This window comes from Triturus cristatus, chromosome 5_2 (assembly GCF_964204655.1).
Source record: "Triturus cristatus chromosome 5_2, aTriCri1.1, whole genome shotgun sequence".
Classification (NCBI taxonomy): Eukaryota; Metazoa; Chordata; class Amphibia; order Caudata; family Salamandridae; genus Triturus; species Triturus cristatus.
The window spans coordinates 451320563-451343512 of NC_140588.1; the positions used below are offsets into that span (position 1 = coordinate 451320563).

General features: G+C 48.0%; 1 protein-coding gene across 4 annotated transcripts in view; it reads right to left on the minus strand.

Annotated features, from left to right (window-relative positions):
- The window catches only part of BLVRA (biliverdin reductase A), a 285794-nt gene that overhangs the window by 59610 nt on the left and 203234 nt on the right, over window positions 1-22950 (minus strand). For 3 of the 4 annotated variants that reach the window (XM_085607411.1, XM_085607412.1, XM_085607414.1), the window contains one exon: window positions 1994-2511. In XM_085607411.1, the coding sequence (XP_085463537.1) occupies window positions 2256-2511 (256 nt within the window). In that variant the 3' untranslated portion in view covers window positions 1994-2255. Of the gene's footprint in view, window positions 1-1993; window positions 2512-22950 lie in introns of those variants that run through there. The other variant, XM_085607413.1, reaches the window with a different exon arrangement.

Genomic DNA, 22950 nt, shown 5'->3' on the forward strand with positions numbered 1-22950 from the left:
TTACAAATATTTATTTTTCATAAAGACACATATGTCATCAGTGATGTAATATCTGACGTCATCAGCAGAGGATTGCGGTCGCGTGAGTTATAGTTGCCTGCACTAACTATAACAGGGGAATTTAATTGGTTTTTTACGAGTGAAATGTCCAGCTAACTATAACATGTGCGAAACCTATGGATTTTTAAGTGAATTTGCAAGGTTTTTTAAATGCTAATTCGTAACTATAACGTGTGTGAAACCTATGTTTTTTTCAGTGAATTTGTACGGTTTTTTAAATGCTAAGTTATGTAGTTATTAAATTTTTTTTTTTCAGGTTTTTCACCGTGCGCGCACCGTGAAATTTTTTTTTTTTTTTTAAATCACGAGGTGCGCGCACCGTGCGTGCGCTGTTGGCGCACGGTGCGCTTCGCGCACCGAGCACCCACGGTTCGCAGTGCGTGCCGTGCGCGCGCGGAGCGCACACCTCGCGATTTAAAAAAATAAATAAATTGTTTTTTTCTCCCTTGGGGGTCTTTCTGTGACCCCCTGACCAAGCCCAGAGGGTCAGGAACTGTCCACTCTGCCCCCTTTTCACGTTCTCCACCTTTTTTTTTCACCCCCTCAGACTGCGAGAGACAAAATGGCGGCCGACACTTCCTGGTTTCGACCGATTCGAATGTTTACCGACATCTAACAACCAATCAGAATTGCGCTCGTGCACAGCAGGGTGCGCGCACAGTGCGCGCACGGTGCGCGCGTATAGATATTGATATGCTTTTAAATGCTATTTTCTCAGGAAATAGTGAACATATTTACATCAGACCTGCAAAAGGCACTTCCTTGACCTTATGGCTACCTCTCTGCGAAATTTCACGTAATTCTGTTCAGCCGTTCGGGCTGTAGCTGCGACTAAAGGTCCTATGGAAAAATGCATGGGGAAAACGCGTTTTGGGACCCCCCCTTTTTCTTGGCCCCCACTTGACGAATCACCCCGAGACTTTCAGGGTAGGAGCTGAGCGGAGCGCCCCATTAGTTTTGAAAATTTTGCGAGGATTCGTCAACCGGCGCCAAAGTTATTCAAAATAGAATTTTGAGATTTCCTAGGGAAACTAGGTTGTAACTATAACTATCTACTGGCGACCGCCAGTAGATAATATATATATATATATATATTCACTGAAAAAAACATAGGTTTCACACACGTTATAGTTAGGAATTAGCATTTAAAAAACCTTGCAAATTCAGTGAAAAAACCATAGGTTTCACACATGCTATAGTTAGCTGGAGATTTTACTCATAAAAAACCAATGAAATTCCCCCGTTATAGTTAGTGCAGGCAACTATAACTCACGCGACCGCAATCCTCTGCTGATGCTAATACTGTATTTAGACACTTATTTGCCCATGTCTTCTTCCATTAAATTTTAGCTATACATATATTACAATTTTTAGATGTAATGGTTCCTACCAGGGGCCCATAATTGTGTGCCTGTGCCCCAGCAAAAAGTCATGTTCTTTGGGTTTGTTCACGCTTTTCTCTAGAACATACGGTTTTGGGAAGAAAAAAAAAAAAGTCACTTCATGCCCCGCTTCAGATTTGGGCCTCATTTCTCTTTCTAGTAGTGTGTTACCTAATAACCCACCTTTCCAATGTCATACAATAGGAGAACACTTAAGTGGTTGTTGAATTTGATAATTAGTAAGTTATTAATATCCGCTACAGCGTTTGCTCGCTTATGGCATTTAGCATTGCAAAATGTATAATCTCCCTAAATAATTAAGATATGTATGCATATTGAATACCATATTTGAAAATACATAAATGGCATTGTTTATTGTCCACTGTAGACTAAACAGAAATCCTATATGCTAAAGTTCATATATTTTCCAACACATTTCATTCCTTTAAAAATCCTGAATACCTGGCCATTTAACTCAAATGCAGTATGTACAGATTGTGTTTGATACTTTTCGCTGTGAACAATTACAATATTTATTAATGAAACTCCACTGTCATTTTGGATCATTTTAATGACAAATGGCATCTCTCTCTGTGGCATCTTGGTGGCAGTGTTGTTTGTAGTCATGGACATATTGAGTGAATCTGAACTTCTTGCACAAACTGTTGCCCCCACAGTATTATCTCAGTGGCTGTTTATCTAGTCCATTATCACATTTGGAATCTGCCCTGAGGAGCAGCCATCTTTAACTTTATGCCCTCCATATACGATTCTAAGGCACAGAAACATCCCATGGAACGGTAGTCTGCTTGCTCAGTGCTTACAGAGTTGTTGGATTTCTTCTGCAAGTTCCAGGCACTTCAGTATGCGCCTCTTCTCCGCATCTAGCGCCTGTTTGGAGACCTCTCCCAACAGCTTCCTGGCAAACAGATCCTGGTCTTGCATAAAAGCACCGACTGCTCCCCTGGGAACATCTGGTAAACTATCCACGGTCCCGGACTCGAAGCAGAAGTTGATTGTCCGGCCACGTTTCATGCCGGGAGCTCTTTCTTCAATCCAGGTCAGTGGTCTGTGGTGAGAAGAAAGGAAGGAAGAACAAAAAGGTAGATATGAGGGTGTATGTAAAAACATTTGACAACATTACTTCAGATACGATTAGTAGTTCGACCGCCTGCCTTTTGGTACCCCTGGCACTGGCCTTGGTACCCCAGTCTTAGAGGTCGTGTAGGCAGCAACAAGAATATAGAAAAAAAATCAAGGCCTAATGTCTTTCTCTAGTTTCTGTTCCTTCCCCTGCATGAGTAGCAAATAGCTTCTGACATGCTAAAGATGCTAATGGTTGAGAAAGAGGAACAGCCCGGTGATGTTTTCGGGGTCAAAGGATACCTGATGTCATACCCGCTACCCCAGGCAATTTGGTGAACCAAGCTCCATGAGTGACATGTATATTCTGCCTATAAAGTGCAGTATGTTTGCAGTGAGTCACGTTAGTGCCCGAGGACGCTCTATTGTGTTTGCAGGTACTAAAAGGGCAAACGCCAATCTATTTGTGCACAGCTGCTGCAGTTGAGGTTTTGCATAAATGTTAAATATTTCAACATTTATTGCCCAAGCATATTGGTAATTAAATGCTAAATAGTTATGCAAACTGTTCATGGTGCACTAGTGGTGAAACATAAGTGCTAACTGACTATAAAATGTAATCCTGTATGATATTCCCTTGGACGTATCCCATGTTAGAAACAGGATTTGCTCCTGTCGTATATAAGTCTCAGCTCTCTGATAAACGCCATTAAAAGTGCTTAGAGGGCTAAAACAACATAGACACTTAGGATAAGGCACAACTTTTTATATAAAACATGGTGGCAGGAACAAATTATAAAAATTTGTTGGTTTATTGTGCTGTGCAGCCATAAAGTGAGAATGGGCATGAATGTATATATATTTTTTTTATAAATACGACCTATCCAGTTGATAGTGTTGTAGAAAGATCTGGGAATCCGCGAAGAGTATGGATTTGTATTGGAATCCTGTTAACATTGTACGCAATGAAACAATGAATACTGTTTATGTTAGAGATCATGAAAATGGAATAACAATGTCCATATAACTTTGAATTAAATGGAGCCTCTAGCTGCCGCTATCAAATGAATAAACAGAGAAGGAAAAAGCTATTAATAATAGGTTTGTAAAAGATATTCAAAAAGATATAAAAGAGTATCATATGCAACTAACTGGACTAAACAGTTACCCACTATTCGTCTTAAATATGGGATATGTGAGAATTACTTTGAATTCTAAGGGGGACCTTTTCTCACCACATTTAATCATCTTACTTCTACAATACATCTGTCAGTAATATTATTCCTACTGGGACTACAACACTGATAATATTAGTAATACTGCTAGTAACATTAATACAAGTACTACTGCTGGCATCATATACAGTACATTCTAACTATGCGGTTACTTGACAATGCTGATAATGATTGCACTCTTTCTAGTAGCCATAGAACAGGCACCAGAAGCAGTAGTAGAACTGCCACTCATAGCATAGAGGTAGGAGATGTAGTACTGATAGTTCCAGCTGTAGGGGGTACTTGTAGTGATAAATAGTACTACTAGTAGACACAGGATGAGTGAAAGTAGTTTTAATACTGGTGGTACTAGTTAGTGTGCTATGTCTAGCTGCAGTAGAATGAGCTGCAGTAGTAGCTTTAGTATGTTACTATTAGCAGTATTAAATGTAATAATAGTACTACTCATGCTAGTAGTAGCAGTGATAGTTAAAGTATGGTAGCAGCAGAAGAGAGAGTACTAATAGTACTAGAAGCTCTGGAACAGGGCGTGGCAATGTCAAACTATGGATGCCCTTCCACTTCCCCAAACCAAAGATGCTCCTCCAATGAAAGACCCTCAATATTTACAGAGAGAACTTTGAAAATAAGAAAATGAACTCCATTACCAAAGTAGACATCTTAAGGAGGCACATATCTAAAAGTATTTAAAATGTGGGATTTAGCAAGCCCTACATACCAGCAACAAGCCATGCCCTCTAACAAGGACTCACTTAAACTCTCTACTTAACTTTGAGCAGTGATGCCTTGAAAGATGGCTAACGAAAAAAGCACAAAGGAAAAAGCAATTCCATGCTAAAACCTGTAACTCCTTAAGAACCACCAGTGGGAGGCAAGGTAAGCCCAATGCACGTGATCAGAGGGTCACTTACCTTTATTGCAAAGAATACAATTACCTGGTAGCATTCTAGAAGTCATTCCACCTTTTCAAAAGACTTTAATGTTGACAGTGAATGACTTCCACAATAAAAACGTGAAGTCAATAGTTGGTCAAGGGAATTTCTGCTTTACAGCTTTCAATTCCGAGAAAAAAACCTAAAGGCCTTGCATGTAATAGGACGTTCAGGAATCCTATTTCACTTAAAGTGAGCCGTGGGGCGACTCTGAAGAGAAAAAAAAACTCTGCATCTTTTGTTTTACACATACTTCCAAGGCTTCCAAGGTCGAAGTCATAATTTAAGCACAATGCAATTTTATGACGTCTTTCATTTCTTGGCTGACACATATGGAAGTGTTTTGGCTTCTTCAAGGCTTAAAATGGTCGCAGATACAGGACAAAGAAATTGTATTTGAAAACAGACTTTCACTTGGCATCTGCTCTGAGCCGAATGCTGACAATATGCTAGCATATGTGAAATGAATAAATTATGATTATCAATAGAAAACAATATGAAAAATAAGTTCATTAACAAAGAAGAGTCTGTCACCTTGCACTTTGTATTGATACTTAACCCATTTCATTCCTTCCTCTTCAAACGCAGCAGAGACCACCTTCCTTGAGTCTTATCCCTGAGGCCGGGCACGAGTCTCCCCAAAGAAAGCATTTACTTGCTGCTATGTTGAGCATTTATGAAAGCCACTGACATTATGGCGTTGGTTCTCAGTCCATCATATGTCTAATCTCCACCATAAAATATGAGAAATAAAAGACTGAGGTGAACTGAAACCAACTCTCCAAACTGGAACAAGCCCCTCCGTGAGAGGTGCTTGTAGACAGAGTCACCCCAGAATTGGGCACCTCGTAAGATCTCGTCATCTGCTAATTGTAACTTTATGTTAGAATAGTGTTTATTGGAGTTCCTGCAGCCCTACCTCATGGCGAGTGGAACCACAAAGAAGCAAGAGGTCTTCAGCTCACATGAACTGAGCACAATTCGCATGAGCTGAAGACCTGCCTCTAGCCATACTGATCAAATGCCAGTACGCCCCTATGTGCAGCTCACCACTTCCAACTACTGTTCTGCTAATCCAGTCTTTGAATTAGCCTGTTTACAACTGGTCCCTCTCCTCGCCCCCAGTAAAACTCCCTCATGGTTGTATCCTCGGAACAAAGGAGCAAACAGTGACTATGTGAGCATTCTTGAGAGGAAGAGCATACGACGATCCCATCAGACGCTAATCTCCTACTGTCATCGGAGTGCCTCCTCGTGGACCATTTATCATTTATCTGCCGACTGAAAGTACCTTCCTGACTCATCAGCACAATCATCCTAACCCTGCTCCCTCTCTTGGTTGCCATCTACTCACCACAGCAATGGGGAAGGTTTCTTGCTTGTCTCCCTGAGAGAAAATATCCCCACACCCCTCACTAACACCTGGCCTGACCACAGCTCACCTGGTACTCCTCCTGATCCTTTCAATACACCATAACTCAACTGCTCCACCATGATCGGTCACCACCTGAGACCTGGTGCTCAACAAGTAATGGCACAGTACAAAGAGAAGGAGGGGAAGGGTAGCCTGATCAGATCCAAACAGGAACCACCACTCTCCGAATCAACTGTTAAGTACAAGCAGGAAAACCTCACTACTCTAGAAACAATCCTTAAAAAATTGAATGAGGTTCACAACATTGCGCAGAATACGAAGACTAATATAGACATTTTGCAAGTTGAAGTCTCCACGAGCATGACGTCCGCCGAAGGCAGAATCAGCATATCAGAAGATTGTAAAACGGCCCACTCCAAACAATTATTTAAAAATGTCTCAGTGCTAGCATCCCTTAGGCGTGAAATTGCCAAACTGTAAGACCACAACAGGAGGGATAACCTCGGAATTTCAGGTCAACCGGCGGGTTCTGAGGACAAGGCCCAGTCTGATTGCCTTCCTGGAGTCCTGGATCCCTTTGACTCAGGGAATCTCGTACCACAAAGACGTGAGCTCAAACAGGCACATGGATATTTTCAAATTGAAAAACACCATATCCACGAGCTTTGAATTTTCAAACCTCTAAGCTACCATCACTCTGAGCTCATTTTGGCGCATATGAGGAAAATCAAATCACTGTCCTGGCAAGGCGCAAAGATTTGCATTTTCCAAGACCTAACCAGAGACACGGTCTATAGGAGGAAGGGCTTTGTGGCTTCCAGGAAGACATGGTCAGAAAGAGTGATTCAACATTCCTTCGTTAGTCCTTCTACATTTATAACCACTCATAAGGGTCAAACTCATGTTTTCTTGGAACTTGGTGACCTTCTTGGATAGCACCTTTGAGTCGCGCATGGATGACATGAAAAGTTCTCCAGTTTAACTGTGTGCACAGTTTTTGGTTTACATAATAATGTCTGGTTACACCTCTAGCAGAGGCACACTGGATGGCTAAGCAAGAAAATACCTACTTTCTAAAAGTGGTAGTTTCAAACACAGAATGCAAAAATCACCCTCACCAAAAGATGCATTTCAACATTCTGAGTTCAGGCATACTAAACTTTATTGTCCTACCTTGTTCCCAGGGGGAGTTATGTTTATAAGATGTTATAAGTAAACTCCCCATTCTATCCTATAGGAACAGGTAGCCTTTTAATAGTGAAAAACGAAATTGGCAGTATTTCACAATCAGGACATGCCACACACACCAGGGCATGTCCTACCTTTCACATACACTGCACCCTGCCCATAGGGGTACCTTGGGCCTCCTTAGGGGTGACTAACATTTAGGAAAAGGGAAGTTTAGGGCCTGGCAAGTGGGTGAACTTGCCAGATTGACATGGCAGTACCAGACTGCACACAGACTCTGCAATGGCAGGCCTGAGTTACATTTACAGACTGCTTCTGTGGGTGGCACAAACAGTGCTGCAGCCCACTAGCAGCATTTGATTTACAGGCCCTGGGTAGACACAGTGCACTGTACTAGGGACTGACTAGTAAATCAAATATACCAATCATGGAATTACCAATCCATAACAACAATTTACAAAGGGAGCACTTGCACTTTGGCACTGAACAGCAGTGGCAAAGTGTTCAAAGCTTCTAGACCAGCAAAACGAAGTTCAACACAAAGCAAAAACACAGGAGGCAAAGGCCAAAATACAGAGGAAACGCACGCCAATGGTGCCAGGTCTAACAACTTCCTACAAATTAAAGTGAAAATCTCTAAGTTAGGCCCACTCCAGAAATCGACATTTCTCCCCACTGTCCAGTTACTTCAAGAAGGAGGCCATGTTTTAGCTTAGAGCAATTAAATGCTTAGCAAAACCTTGTTCCAACGAAATTCTACACTATTGACCAAATGGTATTCCCGGCTCTCATCTAAAGGCTCACCACCAATTACTGCAGAAGCCTGATCAAAAATCTGCTCTCGACTACTTCAAAACAAACTAATCCTTTCACTGACACAGACAAGGCTCTATTGGACCCCTCCAAACATTTTAGACTAAAACTTATAGAGTCAGACTCCTACTAGGCTTGTGAATCATTGACTAGTGATGTTGAATATATGTTCTTCTCAAGCCCCTGCCATTCTTCTTTCTGGGTGAACATCTTTTCCCAAGTGAACAAAATCTTCAGAACATCGATCACGTTGAACTTCCCAATGATAATGCTTGGTCCGCACACAGCAGTGCCACCTATCGAACTCCCAGACTTAGACCTTGCTCTTCTAAACCAGCTTCTCACTATCGCACATGAAAATCATACTGATTGACTGGAAATTCCTCAACAATATCCCTTATCACACATGGTGGCCATAAGTTACTTACCTCAGAAGTACACACATATCCCACTCATGTGACAAAAGGTAACCAGTTACTTCACAAAACATGTAGGACACATTTGACATATTCATGCACAATCTTTAACACTCTCAAGGCCCCCCTCCATCTACACCGTCATTTTACTATACCTCAAGTTTTTTGTTTTTTTTTACTTTTTGATATATTTGCATCCATTACATCTCTTGCAATGCATAGAAGGTACATCTCAGCAAAACAGAAACCACAAGTACTATTAGGTAAGCATATGTTTCAACAGTAGACAGCAGTACAAGTACCCCATACACATGCAAATGTAGTAGTGAAGTGCTGGAGCAGTGCATCAAGGCCTCCTCTTGTTACGGATCTGCGAAAGGCTAACTTGTATGTATGCATAGAGTGAGTTCCTTCCTCTACTTGACATCTGCAGGGCGTGTACCTATGATGCGCCCTTGTGCGGCGATGAGGGCGCAGGGAGCAGCGCTGGAACTAGTGGGTTAGTAAGGCTAGGCTAGGCCTCAGTTGACAATGGTATAGTGTCGTTAAGATTCGTGAGGTCAGTCTCAGGAGTTGTCTTTGGGTCTAGACGCCATTGGCATTAGTTCCCAATAAGCCGCCAACATCTCCTGGCAAAAGGAGATGTCCTGTATCAAATACTGCATGCCAGAATTGCATGATGGGCCGTCATGTCCATGCTAAGTGAACGAAGGAGGCATGTGACGCAGCGCATCTCCAGCATGTATCATCCGGTCTCAGTCCCATTTTGTGTAGTTGTACGGGTGTGCGATATCACCTATGTATGTATTTAAAGTGAATGAGCCTGAGTTTATAGTTGGGTGAGAGGCGGTGGAGCTGGGCACAGCAGTACACCCATTGATTCTCAGTGGGGGGTGGTGTTAGATCTTCGCTACAAAGTTCCAACGCGGAGGGCGTCGTGATCGTCGAGGAGTGCTGTGTCATGTTGTATATACGAGTAATGAGTTTCTTGGGTGACGGCTTGGTTAGAATGTTTTCTAATTCGTGTAGTGGTGCTGGCGCAGATGGAAAGGTGGAGTGGAGTCGGCTGCAGTGTGCTCTTAATTTATAATAGAGGAACAGTTCCAGGACGGGTGTCTGAGCGCTCGTAGTGCTGTGCGGGTTCTCCAGGGATTTATTGTCTGGGTAGAGGTTATTAAACGTAGCAACCCCCATTTGACGCGCACGCTGGATAGCTCTAGTGTCTTGCATAACAAGGATACTGGGTTTGTGTGCAAGCTGTATCGACGGGGCATATAGTAATGGCAATTATGCACGGCATCGGAGGCCCTCCCACGCCCAGCGCAGCGTCTCCACTGTATTAATTTCTTCTCTTGGCCTTTTATATGCACAGTAGAGAGCTGCTGGTAATGGGGCAGGTGAAGCCACGTCTTCTTCAATCGCGACATGGGGCTGAAATGGAATAGGGTGCGACCAAATGTGCAAGTATTGCGCCTGAGCGCCAAGCGCATAGAGTTCAATGTCTGGTGCCCCAAGTCCCCCTGCTCAAGCATCAGCACCTCCCAGGAGATGCGGGGTTGTTTACCAGCCCAGGTGTGGGTGATAAGGAGAGAACGCAGTTTACGGAAAAAAGCTTGTGAGAGTATGAGGGGTATGTTAACAAACCGGTATAGGAGTGTGGGCAGAATTATCATTTTTGCAATAGCAATTCTGCCGGTCAGGGACAGCGGCATCTTAGCCCAGATGGCTATTTTATTCTGGAGCTAAGTGATCAGCCGGCCGTAATTCAGACGCCATATATCTTGCAGGTCCCATGCCACCGAACCACAGGATCTGTCGCAGAAGCGGATTGAGGTTGGTCTCTGGGTCACATATAGAGTGTGATGTCGCCGGCATACATCGATACTATCAAGCCTCTATCCGAAAATCCCAGTCTTCTGGCTGTGTGGTGCTGTTTCAGCCGGGCCACAAGGGGCTCCATCGCTATTGCAAATAGCAGGGTTGAAAGAGGACACCCCTGCCTAGTGCCTCGGGACACAGGGAACGGGTCTTATATTAAATCATTTATCTTAGGTCAGGCTGTAGGGCGCGTGTACAGTAGTTGTATGAGTTTTAAAAAATTCCCACTTAAACCTAATCTAGGTAGGATAGTAAAAAGAAACGGCCATTCCAGGGAGTCAAACGCCTTGGTTGCGTCCAGGAACGCCGTCAGGGCAGGCACGACTGGGTCGATTTGGTGCACGACAGAGAAGAAAGTACATAGATTATGCGAGGTGTAAATCACTATTGGTCCGGCCTGGCAACAATCGGAAGAATAGGTTGCAATCTGTCTGCAATCAATTTAGCGAGTATCTTTGCATCGACATTTATCAGAGATAAAGGGCAATAGGAGTCACACACATTCGCTTGTTTATCCTGTTTTAGAATAGCTATTATTACTGCCTTGCGCATTGTAGGGGGAAGGGAGCCGCTGTCAAGAGACTCCTAATAAACAGCTAAGAGGTGAGGTGTAAGCCCGTCAAGGCCAGGAGCCTTGTCACCTGGCAAGCCTCCAATGACTCGTGTGATGTCTCCACTGAGAAGGGTTCATCGAGGTATGCGCGATGGGCATTGCTCAGCCAAACCAACTCTATGGAGTCCAGGTATTCCTGCAGCACAGGATTTGGGCAAGACTGCGTGGCAGTGTAGAGGGTTGTATAAAACTCCCTCATTCTACCTAAAGTAGTGGATTTGCCGCGGACCGGGTTGGAGTCCGCATCTAGCAGTTCAGCTATGTATGAGGAAGCGTGCTGGGGTCTGAGTGAGCAAGCTAAGGTCCAGCCCATGCGGTCTCTCTCCCCATATCTGCGGGTGCGGGCGTTTTTCCCCAGGAAGAGTAACTCACGGACTGCCTCCGCTTCAGGCTTGGATAGTTTTTCCCTGACAGTGGCTAAATGTGCAGGAATACCTGTGTGGTAGTATAATAGTTCTTTTTGATGTATCTCTCCTTCCTGTTTCTCCAAGGCGGACCTAATAGATTTTAAGACCCCAGATTGTTTAGCTATACACGTTCCCCAATGACGACTTTAAAAGCTTCCCACTGTGAGTCTACTGATTTTTCATTGAGAGCAAAGTACTGCAGGAGTTCTTCGCGTACCTCTTCTCTGAAGGCCGCATCGGAAGACGCCAGCTAAAAGCACGTGGTAGTGACTGCGGTATGGTCCAAGTGTACAGCACTGGGGCATGATCGGACAGGGTGCGTGGCAAGTGTTTAACGGCCGTGGTCCAGGTGGCCACATTCTTGGATAACAGCCAATAATCCAGTCTCGGGACCATGCGCCGCGTAATGCGGTGATGCAGGTGCCTTCTCTGCTATATGGATGCCAAGTGCGCCAGACATCTACAAGATCATGTTCCCGGATTATAGTTGTGAGTGCACTGTTTGCTTTGGGATGCAGTTTTCGGGTGCTTCCCACCCTGTCTAAGGAGTCTTGTAAGACGACGTTTTAGTCACCACCCCATATGACCGACTCTTCTCCCAGTAAAGTGATTTCAGGCCAGATGGTCTCAAAAAGGGGTGGGTCGTCAGTGTTGGGGCCGTATACAGCAGCAAGGGTTACGGGTGTAGTGTGCAAGGTGCCTTTCAGTATGACATAACTACCTTCTGGCTCAATAGTCGTGCCTATTGTGACCCAACCTATATTGCGTCTAATCAGGATTGCTGTCCCCCTTGCGTAATTTGAATATACAACAGAATTTATCTCCCCCCAATAGCTATGGTGGAGTTTAGAGTCATTGGCACTTTGAAGATGTGTTTCTTGCAGGAAACACATGCCAATCGTATGCCTTACTAAGTAGGCATGAACCAGCCAAGCCTTCCTATGGTCGTTGAGGCCCCGTATGTTCCATGTGATGCATGTGGCCGCCGTCATTGAGTATAAGCGGTCATGGGGGAGGTGTAACTTAGACCCCTCCAGTTTCGCGGGTATGCATGCTTACATGTGGTGTCTGCGTGCGGGATGCAATGTGCAGGATAGAACACTGTTAGGCTCATACTTGCCCATAGTGGAGCGTATATAGACAGCGTCATAGTGGCAAAAACAAACTTAACATTGAACTTATGGACTAGAGCTAGGAGGAGCCTAGCGCGCAACCAAGATGGCCGCGTAGGTGCGAGGCTCCCGAGGACCTCCGCGACCTCCTACATCTATCCTGTCTTCATCCTGATTCGGTTGAGGGGACTGTGTTGGTGAACCTGAGCCGAGGTGGTACCCGTTTTCCGTATTTCAATCGGACCCCGTGTGCCGTGCTGGGCATCGATTGAAGTTTGCGGCCTGCTCCTCTCCTGACCCCGGACTAGAGTTGGGGGGTGATCCAGTGGAGAAGTGAACAACAACGGCGGGACGAGCCTGGTGAGTCGCGTACCCCACACTTTCACTTTCGCTTTTGAGCCCTCTTGCCATTGTCGCGAGTGGGATCACGGCCCTTCTGTGTGTGGTGGTTGCCTCGCTGGGGGACCCTGCCTGCCCTGCGGGGACCTGCTCCGCCTTTCTGAGGCGACCTCTGGGGTCCTTGGCCTCGACTGTTCGCTCTCCGCGGTAGGACTCGTGGGTGTACGGGATACAGGACGATGGCGACGAAGCAGGATGGCGAGAGGCCAAAGGCCAAATCGACCCGGCGTGGCGCTGCAACTCAAGCCAACATTATGGATCGCTATACCCTGCCGAAGGGTTCTCCCGGCGGGTCGCATAAGTCCCCTGAGTGCCCCGCAGATGCCCCGGATTTGCCGACGGATCTGACTTTGCAGGACATCATGGGCGCCATCGCGGAGATGAAGACCTCGGTGGGTCAACAATTTGATACCCTGGCGCACAAACTCGACGCGGTTCTCATCGATGTTAACCTTGTCAGGGCAGATCTTTCCAAGACAAATGACAGGGTGGATTCTTTGGCTCACACCGCGTCGGGCCTCACGACTGAGGTGGCGGCCCTCCAGACGGAGGTACGTCGGCTCCGGCAGGCTAGTGCGCTCACGGATCGGCGACTGGAGGATTCTGAGAGTCGGGCCCGGAGGAACAACGTTCGCATTATCGGGGTGCCAGAGGGACTGGAGGATTCGGCGGCGGATCTCTTTGTGGAGGATCTGATTTCTAATCGTCTGCAGCCTCGAGGTTTGAGTAAATTCTTTGCGGTGGAGAGGGCCCATAGAGTTCCTGGTGGCAAGCCGAAGGTCGGAGCTCCCCCGCGGCCTCTTATTGCCCGTATCTTCAACTTTCGGGACAGGGATGCGATCTTGCAAGCTTCTAGAGTGCAGGGGCCGCTTAAGCTGGAGAACGTGGAGGTGAACTTCTATCCTGACTTTACTCCAGCGGTCCAGAAGCAGAGGCTGGGTTTCATGGGCGTTAAGCGGCGGCTCCGAGACATGAACTTGAAATACGCCATGCTTTTCCCGGCCAGACTGCGTGTGGAGTCCGAGGGTCGCTCTCATTTCTTTGACCGTCCGGAGACGGCCGGGGACTGGTTGGACACTTTGCCTAGGGGACATGATCGAGAGGGTGTGGGGGCCGCGGGAGGAGAGTGCCCACTGGACCGGGCCAGCGATATTGATACTGGGGCTAATTCCTGATGATGCCACCTTTCGGCTGTGCTCAGGGTTTCTTGACTGTCGTGCATTGCTCCCCCTCCCGTGGAGGTTGTGGTGTGTCTCGAGGGGGTTCTCTTTCCTCCTCTAGGGGGTCTTTGTAGTTTAGTTCATGCAGGGGCGACAGGCACACTGCAAGTTGGGGGGGCTGTTTGGGCTCATGCAGGGGTGCAGGGAGGGGGGAGTTTTGTTTGGAATGTTGGGTTGGGGTTGGGTATTGTTTGTTTGTACCACAAGGCAGACATATTGTTGTGTTCTATTCAAGGTGCTCTCTGGGAGGGGACAGATTGGTTTTGGCTGTGATGGGGGGTAGGGGACTGAGACTTCTTTCCTGGAATGTTAACAGACTGGGGGACAGGATAAAACGGGGGGTGGTCCTGCAGTTCTTAAAACGGATTTCACCTGATATTGTGTTCTTGCAAGAAACACACCTTATTGGTAACTCCTTCTGTGCTATGAATAGGCGGGGCTATCGCCTTGTGGCCCATTCGGGCTTCACCTCTGGTTCGAGGGGTGTGGGCATTATGGTTAAAACCTCGCTCCCGTTGGAGGTTGACGAGGTGCTCCATGATGACAGGGGGCGATATACGGCTCTGGTGGGTAGATGGGAGGGTAAAGTAGTTGTTTTGGTTTCTGTTTATGTCCCGCCGGGGTTGCAGACGACTACTTTTGCTGATTTGGGGCGCCTTCTTCTTGGGCTGCCGGAGGGTATCTTAGTGGTTGGTGGGGATTTTAATGCTGTGGTCTCCGGAACTGAGGATCGTCACCCACCCAGGGATCTCCCCCGGGCCCAAACTTGGTTGTCTGGCCTCATAGATACCCTGGGTCTGGTGGATTGTTGGCGGCTAAAACATCCTGCGCAGGTACAATACACCTTTCATTCCGGGGCTCATGGTAGTCTTTCGAGACTTGATTATGTTCTGATGCCAGCGGCACAGGCGGGGAGGGTCGGGGAGGTGCGGCATCTTGCTCGGGGTATTTCAGACCACTCCCCTCTCTTATTGCACTTTGATATTGTCCCGGGGATGGAGGGGAGGGTGGTCCCGATCAACCCCTGGTACCTGCGTAATCCCGCGATTCGCGCAGATTTGATTAAATCCCTTGAGCAATATTTTGGAGATAATGTGGGATCAGTGTCGTCTGCTGTTTCTCTGTGGGAGGCGTTCAAAACGGTACTCCGGGGGGAGGCCCTGTCCCTCATTTCCCACTCCAAGAGGTGTGAGCGGGAGGAGGTGACCCGTATCAAGTCTGAGATAACTGAGTTGGAGGGTGACCTGGATTGTGGTGTCACGGACGACAAACTGCACGCTCTCAGGATCAAACAAGCGGACTACAAGGCCCTAGTCACCGAGGCGGCCAGGGGCCTGAGTAGGGAGCAGCAGGGGCGACTGTATGATATGGGTGATAAAGCTGGAAAACTGATCTCGTGGCTGGATAAAAAGGAGAGAGCGAGTCGAGTTGTTCCGCTGGTTGAGAGAGTGGAGGGTGTGTATGTTACTGATCCGGGTGAAATTGTTGATTGCTTCGCAGAGTATTTTCGCGGGGTGTATTCCCCGGTATCTTCTCGCTCGGAAGAGGATTCCCGCGACCTGCTTAAAGATATTGCGTTGCCTTCCCTTTCGGAGGAGGATAAATCGTTGATGGACGCGACTCCGACGTCTGAGGAGATCGCTCTGGCCATACGCTCAGTCGCCTCTGGCAAGGCCATGGGTCCTAATGGCCTTCCCATTGAATTGTACAAATTGCGGCCGGATACATTGGCGCCGCATCTTCGTGATATGTTCCTCGCGGCCCGGGCGGCGGGTTCCCTCCCGCTGGACCAGCGTCTAGCCACTATTGTGGTTATTCACAAGGAGGGGAGGCCGCGTGATCGGGTCACTTCTTACAGGCCCATTTCGCTTTTGAATGCGGAACCAAAAATTCTGGCCAAGGTGCTGGCTAATCGGCTGGTCAGCGTGGTGTGCGACCTGATCCATCAGGACCAGTCCGGTTTTATCCCTCATCGCAACACCGCGCTTAACCTGCGGCGTCTGCATGGTGTGCTCTCGAGGGTTCCGTTCATACGTGAGCCAGCCATTTTGGCGTCCCTGGACGCCACTATGGCATTCGACACGCTTGAGTGGCCATATATCTGGGCGACGCTGGAGAAGTTTGGGTTTGGCCCGGGATTCATTGGCTGGGTGAAATTGTTGTATTCCGGACCGCTAGCCCAGGTGGTGGTGAATGGTAGAGTGTCGGCTCCTTTCGAATTGGGTAGGGGCACGCGACAGGGTTGCCCGCTGTCGCCTCTCCTCTTTGCGCTCGCCTTGGAGCCCCTGGCGGAGTGGCTGCGGTGGCACCCTTCGATTCGTGGTCTCCGATGGACTCCTGAGTATGAGGATCGAGTCTCTCTCTACGCGGACGATATTCTTTTGTATCTTGCTTCCCCGCGTGAATCGTTGATTGTGTTAGTGGATGTGCTGAATTCCTTTGGCCGTAACTCAGGCCTAGTCATCAACTGGGCTAAATCCTGTGTATATGTCCTCTCAGGGGAGGCCCCTATCCTCCCGCGGGGTTGTCCTATCCAGGTTGCTCCACAGGGATTTAAGTATCTGGGTATTTTTATTACCCTGGACTCTGCGGCCCGATACACACAGAACCTACTTCCCTCCCTCCAACGTTTGAAGGCGGATGTGGCGCGTTGGAGGCGCTTGCTGCTCTCGCCGCTCGGCCGGGCGGCGCTGTTTAAGATGATGTCGCTGCCACGGTTTTTATATGCCTTGCAAAACACGATGGATGTCGTTCCGGCTAGTTACTTTCGGGAGGTGGAGGGTCTGCAACGCCAACTGTTTTGGGATGGGAGGCCGCGGATCGCCCTCGCGAAGCTGACGCTCCCGTGGTACGATGGGGGGGTCGCCCTCCCCGACATCAAACGTTATTACTGGGCCTCCCAGCTGGCTGCGATAAACCACGGGCTTTATGGGCCCGCCCTTAATCCGGCTTTTGAAATGGACAAATTGTTGTTGCCGGGTGGCGACTACAATCGTGCGCTCTACTCTAGATCGCTCGACGCACGTTTGACTGGTCCGACACGGGTTGCGGTACGGGTGTGGCATGCGGCAAACTCGGCAATGGGGTGGAAAGATCGGTTGACCCGGGCGACGCCACTGTATGCCTCTGAACGACTGGGTTGTTTGTGGACGACGAAAGGCTTCGAGAAGTGGGACACGATTGGCATTAGCAGGGTGGGCGATCTTTGGACGAAGGGGGGATTTAAAACGTTTGATGTGCTGAAAGCGGAATACCAGTTGCATGACAGGGAGTACTTCCGGTATGTACAGGTTCGCCACGCGTTGTCTTCCGTGTTCCCGGAGGTCGCGTCCATCCCGGAGTGTTCCCCCTTGGAGGATAGAGTGCTAGATGGGCATGTACCGGATGGCACTATCTCATTGATCTATAAAAAACTCATCAACGATCGCTCGGGACTGCTGGCCGCCCTCCGTGAGGCATGGGTCGCTGATGGATTGGAGCTGGACGACGAGGAATGGGTATCTGCGGTGGCCTCCCCGAAAGAGGTGGCCATACCGGCCCGCCTTCGTTTCGTCCAGCTCAAAATACTCCACAGGGTTTACGTTACGGGACCGGGCCTGATGCGCATGGGATACGCGGTGGATGGGATGTGTAAGCGTGGGTGTGGCATGTTAGGGACCTTCCTCCACATTTTGTGGGAATGTCCGGAGGTGACTCGATTCTGGCGTGGTGTGCATGAGGTGTTGCAAGCGGTCACGCATGTTGCGCTGCTCCCCGAGGCTAGGAGGTGTCTGCTGAATGTGTGGGAGCCGACTGATTATACGGCGACGCAAACGTGGTGGTGACATTGGGATATATGATGGCCAAGCGTGACATAGCACAATTGTGGGGCTCCCAGAGGTCACCCACGATTTCGGTATGGAAGGAAAATATGGATTGGTGTATGTTCCGAGAAAAGGTTGTGTATGTGGCGAGAGGTAAGCCTGGGAAATGGGTAAAGGTGTGGGGCCCCTGGAACTCCTACCGCGGCGGGATCTGTACCCCGCCACTGACGCCCGACCAGGCAGCGGCCCGGTCTCCCTAGTCTGCACATTCTCTTGATTCTGTGTTACCGTAACCACTTAGTTTCTGCCCCTGCCCTTCCCCCCCTCTTATTCTTGTAGGTTGGTAGAGCCCTCCCGAGGGGAGCACATACTGTTGCCTAGATTTTTGCCGCCTTGTGGGTTTGTTTCTCGTTCTTTCATTTAAAATGAAACCGCCATTTGGGATGTTTGGGCAATGTGGCCGCAAATGATTTTTTGATCTGTGGGACTTTTTACTGCTTGCTGCTCGTGTTTATGAATAGGTTTCATGGTCTCACTGTCTACTAGCGGCCGGCCTGAAGGTTGTAGGCCCATACTTGTATATCTCTGGAAATCTGTAATAAAGGTTTCTTAAAAAAAAAAAAAAAAACATTGAACTTATGGTACCCCGTACTCCTCCCCCTCCCACACCAACCTCCCAATCAGGTTGTGAAAATCCCCCCTTCCCCCACCCCAGCAATCCCTCAAACAAAACAGTCAATTAAAACCATGGGAGTTCTCCCTGTGGGGGCATGAGTTGCCAGCGAACACCCCTGTTTATGTGGCAGGATGGCGGGCTGTACTGTAGGTGCAGAGAGCATATACAGGATAGACAAGTGAGCTGCAGAAATGGGTGTATCTTAGCACAGCGCCCAAGTGTAAGGTGAAAAAATAAGGCAAAAGGGTCAATGCGGGCAGGGGGGATGCAATGCATCGCACCATGGTAGCATTTTCCCCCCATCGGTCATTATCGCTGAGGACTGCTTCTTTTTCGGCAGTTTGTGACGAGCGAGGCAAGCGTTGTCCGGAGCAAACATGTTTGGCATATTTAAAAGCGGATTTGGCATCGGTGAAGAAGTGGGCCTGTCCGTCGTACTAGATCTTGAGTTTGGCCGGATACAGCATTGCGTACGGGATCTCTGCGTGCTGCAAAAGGCGTTTGGTGGGGAGGAATTCCTTGCGTGCAGCCTGGACCAGGAGGGTGAAATCAGGAAAGATAGAAATTTTATTACCCTGGTGGTTGATGGGGCCATGGTCTTTTAAAATGGAGTCCCTGTCGTGGTAGTTCAAGAGATGCCCAATAATGGGTCTAGGCTTGCCGCCAACCGGTGGTCTAGGACCCAATGTTCTGTGCACTTCTGTGCACTCTCTCCACCACAAACACAGCTGATAGTGCCGAAGGGAACAACTCACGTAACAGCGCTTCAATGTACGGCTCCATTTTGTGAAAAGCTGTGGTTTCTGGTATTCCAGCTATGCGGAGGTTATAGCGCATAGAGCGTGCTTCCAAGTCCTCGTTCTTTGCTTGTATTACGGACAAGACTTTTTCCATCTTAAGAAAATGTTTCTTGGACTCAACTTGGAATTCGTGGGCTTCTGTCGCACGATTATCTATAGCATCTAACCTGGAGTCATGCAAATCTACTTGACGTTTCACTGAGTCTAACCTGGACGTAAGTCAGTTGAGTTTAGTGTTGATAGATTTAAGGTTTGTGCGCACTTCCAACATAATGGAACGTAGATCTTCCTCTTGTGGATCTACGCTAGGCTGGGACTCAAGGTCAGGCTCAGAGCTAGAGTCCATGGTGCGAGTCTGGCGCTTGTTCTCAAATGTGATCTTGGGTTGTTTTGGGTCGTTTTTCCCCATGGTGTACGCCTGCAATACTATCCTCAGCAATGCCTCCTTCCACAGCTCCACAGGGTGCCTCTAAGCTGCAATGCCAGCGCACAAGGGCCTTTCCAGTAGGGCTCCATGCAGCGCAGACGCCAGCACCGGGCCCCAGGCAGTGCGCGACCCGACGGTACTGGTCCCGATCTTTATAGGGTTCGGGAGCGCTCAGGGGCCCATCGCGTCACGCACTCCGCACCTCGACCCAGTACCCGCCGTCACCCCACCCAGAGCAGCCCTTGGTGTGCAGGACCCACAACCCAGTGTCCAGCGCGCAACACCCACAGCCCCCAGGCAGGGCACCAGTCCGTAACCAGGGGGCAGCCAAGATGCCGGCATGTACACGTGCAGGGCCGCAGGGGTCTGCAGGCCTAAATGGGTACTCATAGCTGGCCCAGGCGGTCTCTCGCACAGTGTCCCAGGTGATCGCAGGTGGCGACAGCTCCCCTCCGTGATCCGTCTTGTCTCCGCGTGGATACGCCGTGGATGTACGGTGTCTGTGGAGTTGGCTGGCACTCTACACTTCCATGGCAGTTGTAACAGCCGTCGGGGTGTGTCTCGCACGTCGGCAGGGCTCCAAGGCAGGCCACAAATGCTCACACACTAGTTCAGCGGGTCAACCAGGTCCGCAGCCGCAGCCCAAAGTGGCGCCCTCCGATACAGTCTCCTCCACAGCCCCTCAGGGCAAGTTTATTTCCCTGCCGGACGCTTGGGGTAGGCTGTCGCTCAGATCCTTGGGGCCGGCGCCAGCTTCACAGAATGATGTTATGCCACTACGGCCTCGAGCCTCAGACAGGTAGGTCCGGGCCGCTGCTAGGGCATCACACTGCTCTCTTCGCCAAAAGTTCCGGGCGCAGCTCCGCCGCTCACACCTGGCACTGCGCAGGCCAGTCGATGCACGCCGCAGTAGGAAGATGGCTGGCAAATAGGAGCGGCTCGAGGAAAACCATCAGCGCCGGCCTGTAGCCACGGAGGGCCCGGCCGGAACAGGCTTATTAAGTATAGCACAGCGTATTGAGTGCAGCTCCGATCAGTCTGGGGCACGGTGTCTCCGCTGATGTCAGGATAATGTAGGATAGAGAGCCCAGCTGTCAGAGCTCGCTTAACAAGCAGCCATCTTGTTGCTCGGCTAATCCACGCCCCATACTATACATCAAGTTAGAAGTGCCACCAACAGCTCACATGGCTCCCCCTCCATTCTCTAACCACTTACTTTATTCCTCTACATATTGATTGCGTTCTTCTATGTCAAACACACCCTTAGTTACAGAGCACACCAATAGTTCTAATGTTTACTTTTGGAATTATGTCAATCTCATTTGTTATTTACAGTATTTATATTGTACAAAAATGTTATCTTGAATTCCTAATGCAAAGATTCCAGTAAGTGAAATCACAATGTCACCTCCATATCATTATCTCTGTGTTTCTATGGCTGTATTCTTTGAAACCCGAACACCTCCATATATCGACTATTTGTGTTATTATGATCTTGTATGTACCAAAATGACAATAAAATATTTAGAACAAAAAAAAGAATAGTGTTTAGTGAAGCCTGACACTATTGGCTCTATGGACAACATAAGCAATGGCTACATGGGACTGACTCAAAGCAACAATTGGCTAAAACAAGCTCACACAAAGCCCAACTCTGTTCATATATGAGGTTTTTGGTTGCACCAGACCAAAAATTAAACATGATGGAATCTTCACTCTCCTCACACTCGCCTTTAAAATTACACCAAACAATAAAGGATTCTTATAGCAAGTGGCCATACCTGCCAACAGGAAAAAGGAACGAAACAAGTGCAAGGTTGAACTCAAAATTGTGAAAGTTTACAATCTTTAGTTGACAATCCTTATCACAAGTACATTCATTTTAGTTAAACCTTTTTAGTTATTCTCATTCCTAGTGTATCTTAAAATACAAACCTTAAAAGGGCATACTGTACCAGGTCACAGGGCAGCGAGAGACCCACAGGTTCAATAAGCTAGTAAGAAATTGGCTTACTAGTTGCAAAAGATGAGAGTTCTTCACCAGTAATAGGACCGCAATTGTCTTATGACTGGAAACCAAGTACCCCCTTGTAGCACTTGACTCTCTCAGTGTAGTGAAGCAGAGCAGTCAAAGGCTTACTCGAGGAGGTGGTGTGGGCTAGAAACCCATCACCCTGGCATGCAACAAAACTCAATAAATAATTTTCCAGTCAGTGTTCTTTCTTTTAAAAAGAAAAAGCACTCTTATTACATAGATCAGGTCTACGGGCTTTGTCAAGGGGTCGTCACATTAACAGAATCTGACAAGTGTCAAGTTTGAGCCTTACAACACCATCAAACTCAAAAGACACTATTAATAAGCAATGGATTCATCGTAGGTTCTCTGTTTGGCATTGATGGTGTCAATAAAGTATTTCAATTCAAAACAACCATAAACATGAATGTCAGAGTAGTTCTTTACTATCTACAGGTCACAGAATGAAGTCATGGGAGTTATCGCAAGCGGTCTCTTCTCCAGAGCATGACAGCAAAAGCCCCAGCCCTAGGAAATGCTTAAGCCGATGAAAACCTTTCATAGTGTCATTGGGGCAAGGCCCTAGGAGACTTTGTGTGGCCTTCTTTTTAAGAACAATAGTGTAACTGTAGCCTGATATGTCTTTCAAAGTACCTTTTATGATGCCCCTGCCCCTCCTAAGGACACCACGAGCAAAAGCAAGATGTAAATTAAGTGAATTGCAGGGCATTGAGGGGTGCTCCTCATCCGTTTTCGTTAATATCTGATGACAAAGCCTCTCCACTCTTCCCTTTGGGTGGCGGTCTTGTGCTGCATCTTTTGCTTTTGTTTTCTCTGGGGTTTGGGTGCCGTGGTCCCACCCAGGGCACCCACCGACTCTGCCAGACCCTAGGCCCTTGCGACCCCACCAGCTCCCCACAAACAGCTCCTGTTATGCACAGGAGTCAGCATCCTCCATTTGCTCATGCCATAACAGGAGCTACTCCACCTTAGCTCCTGCTGCTGGAGAAGATGTGTATGAGCATCGGCCACCCCAGGCACAGCAACCAGGGGCAGCAACATGCCCAGCTTTGTGGCTTCATGGCGAATGTCCAGAGAGGGAGCCAGAGAGCTGAAT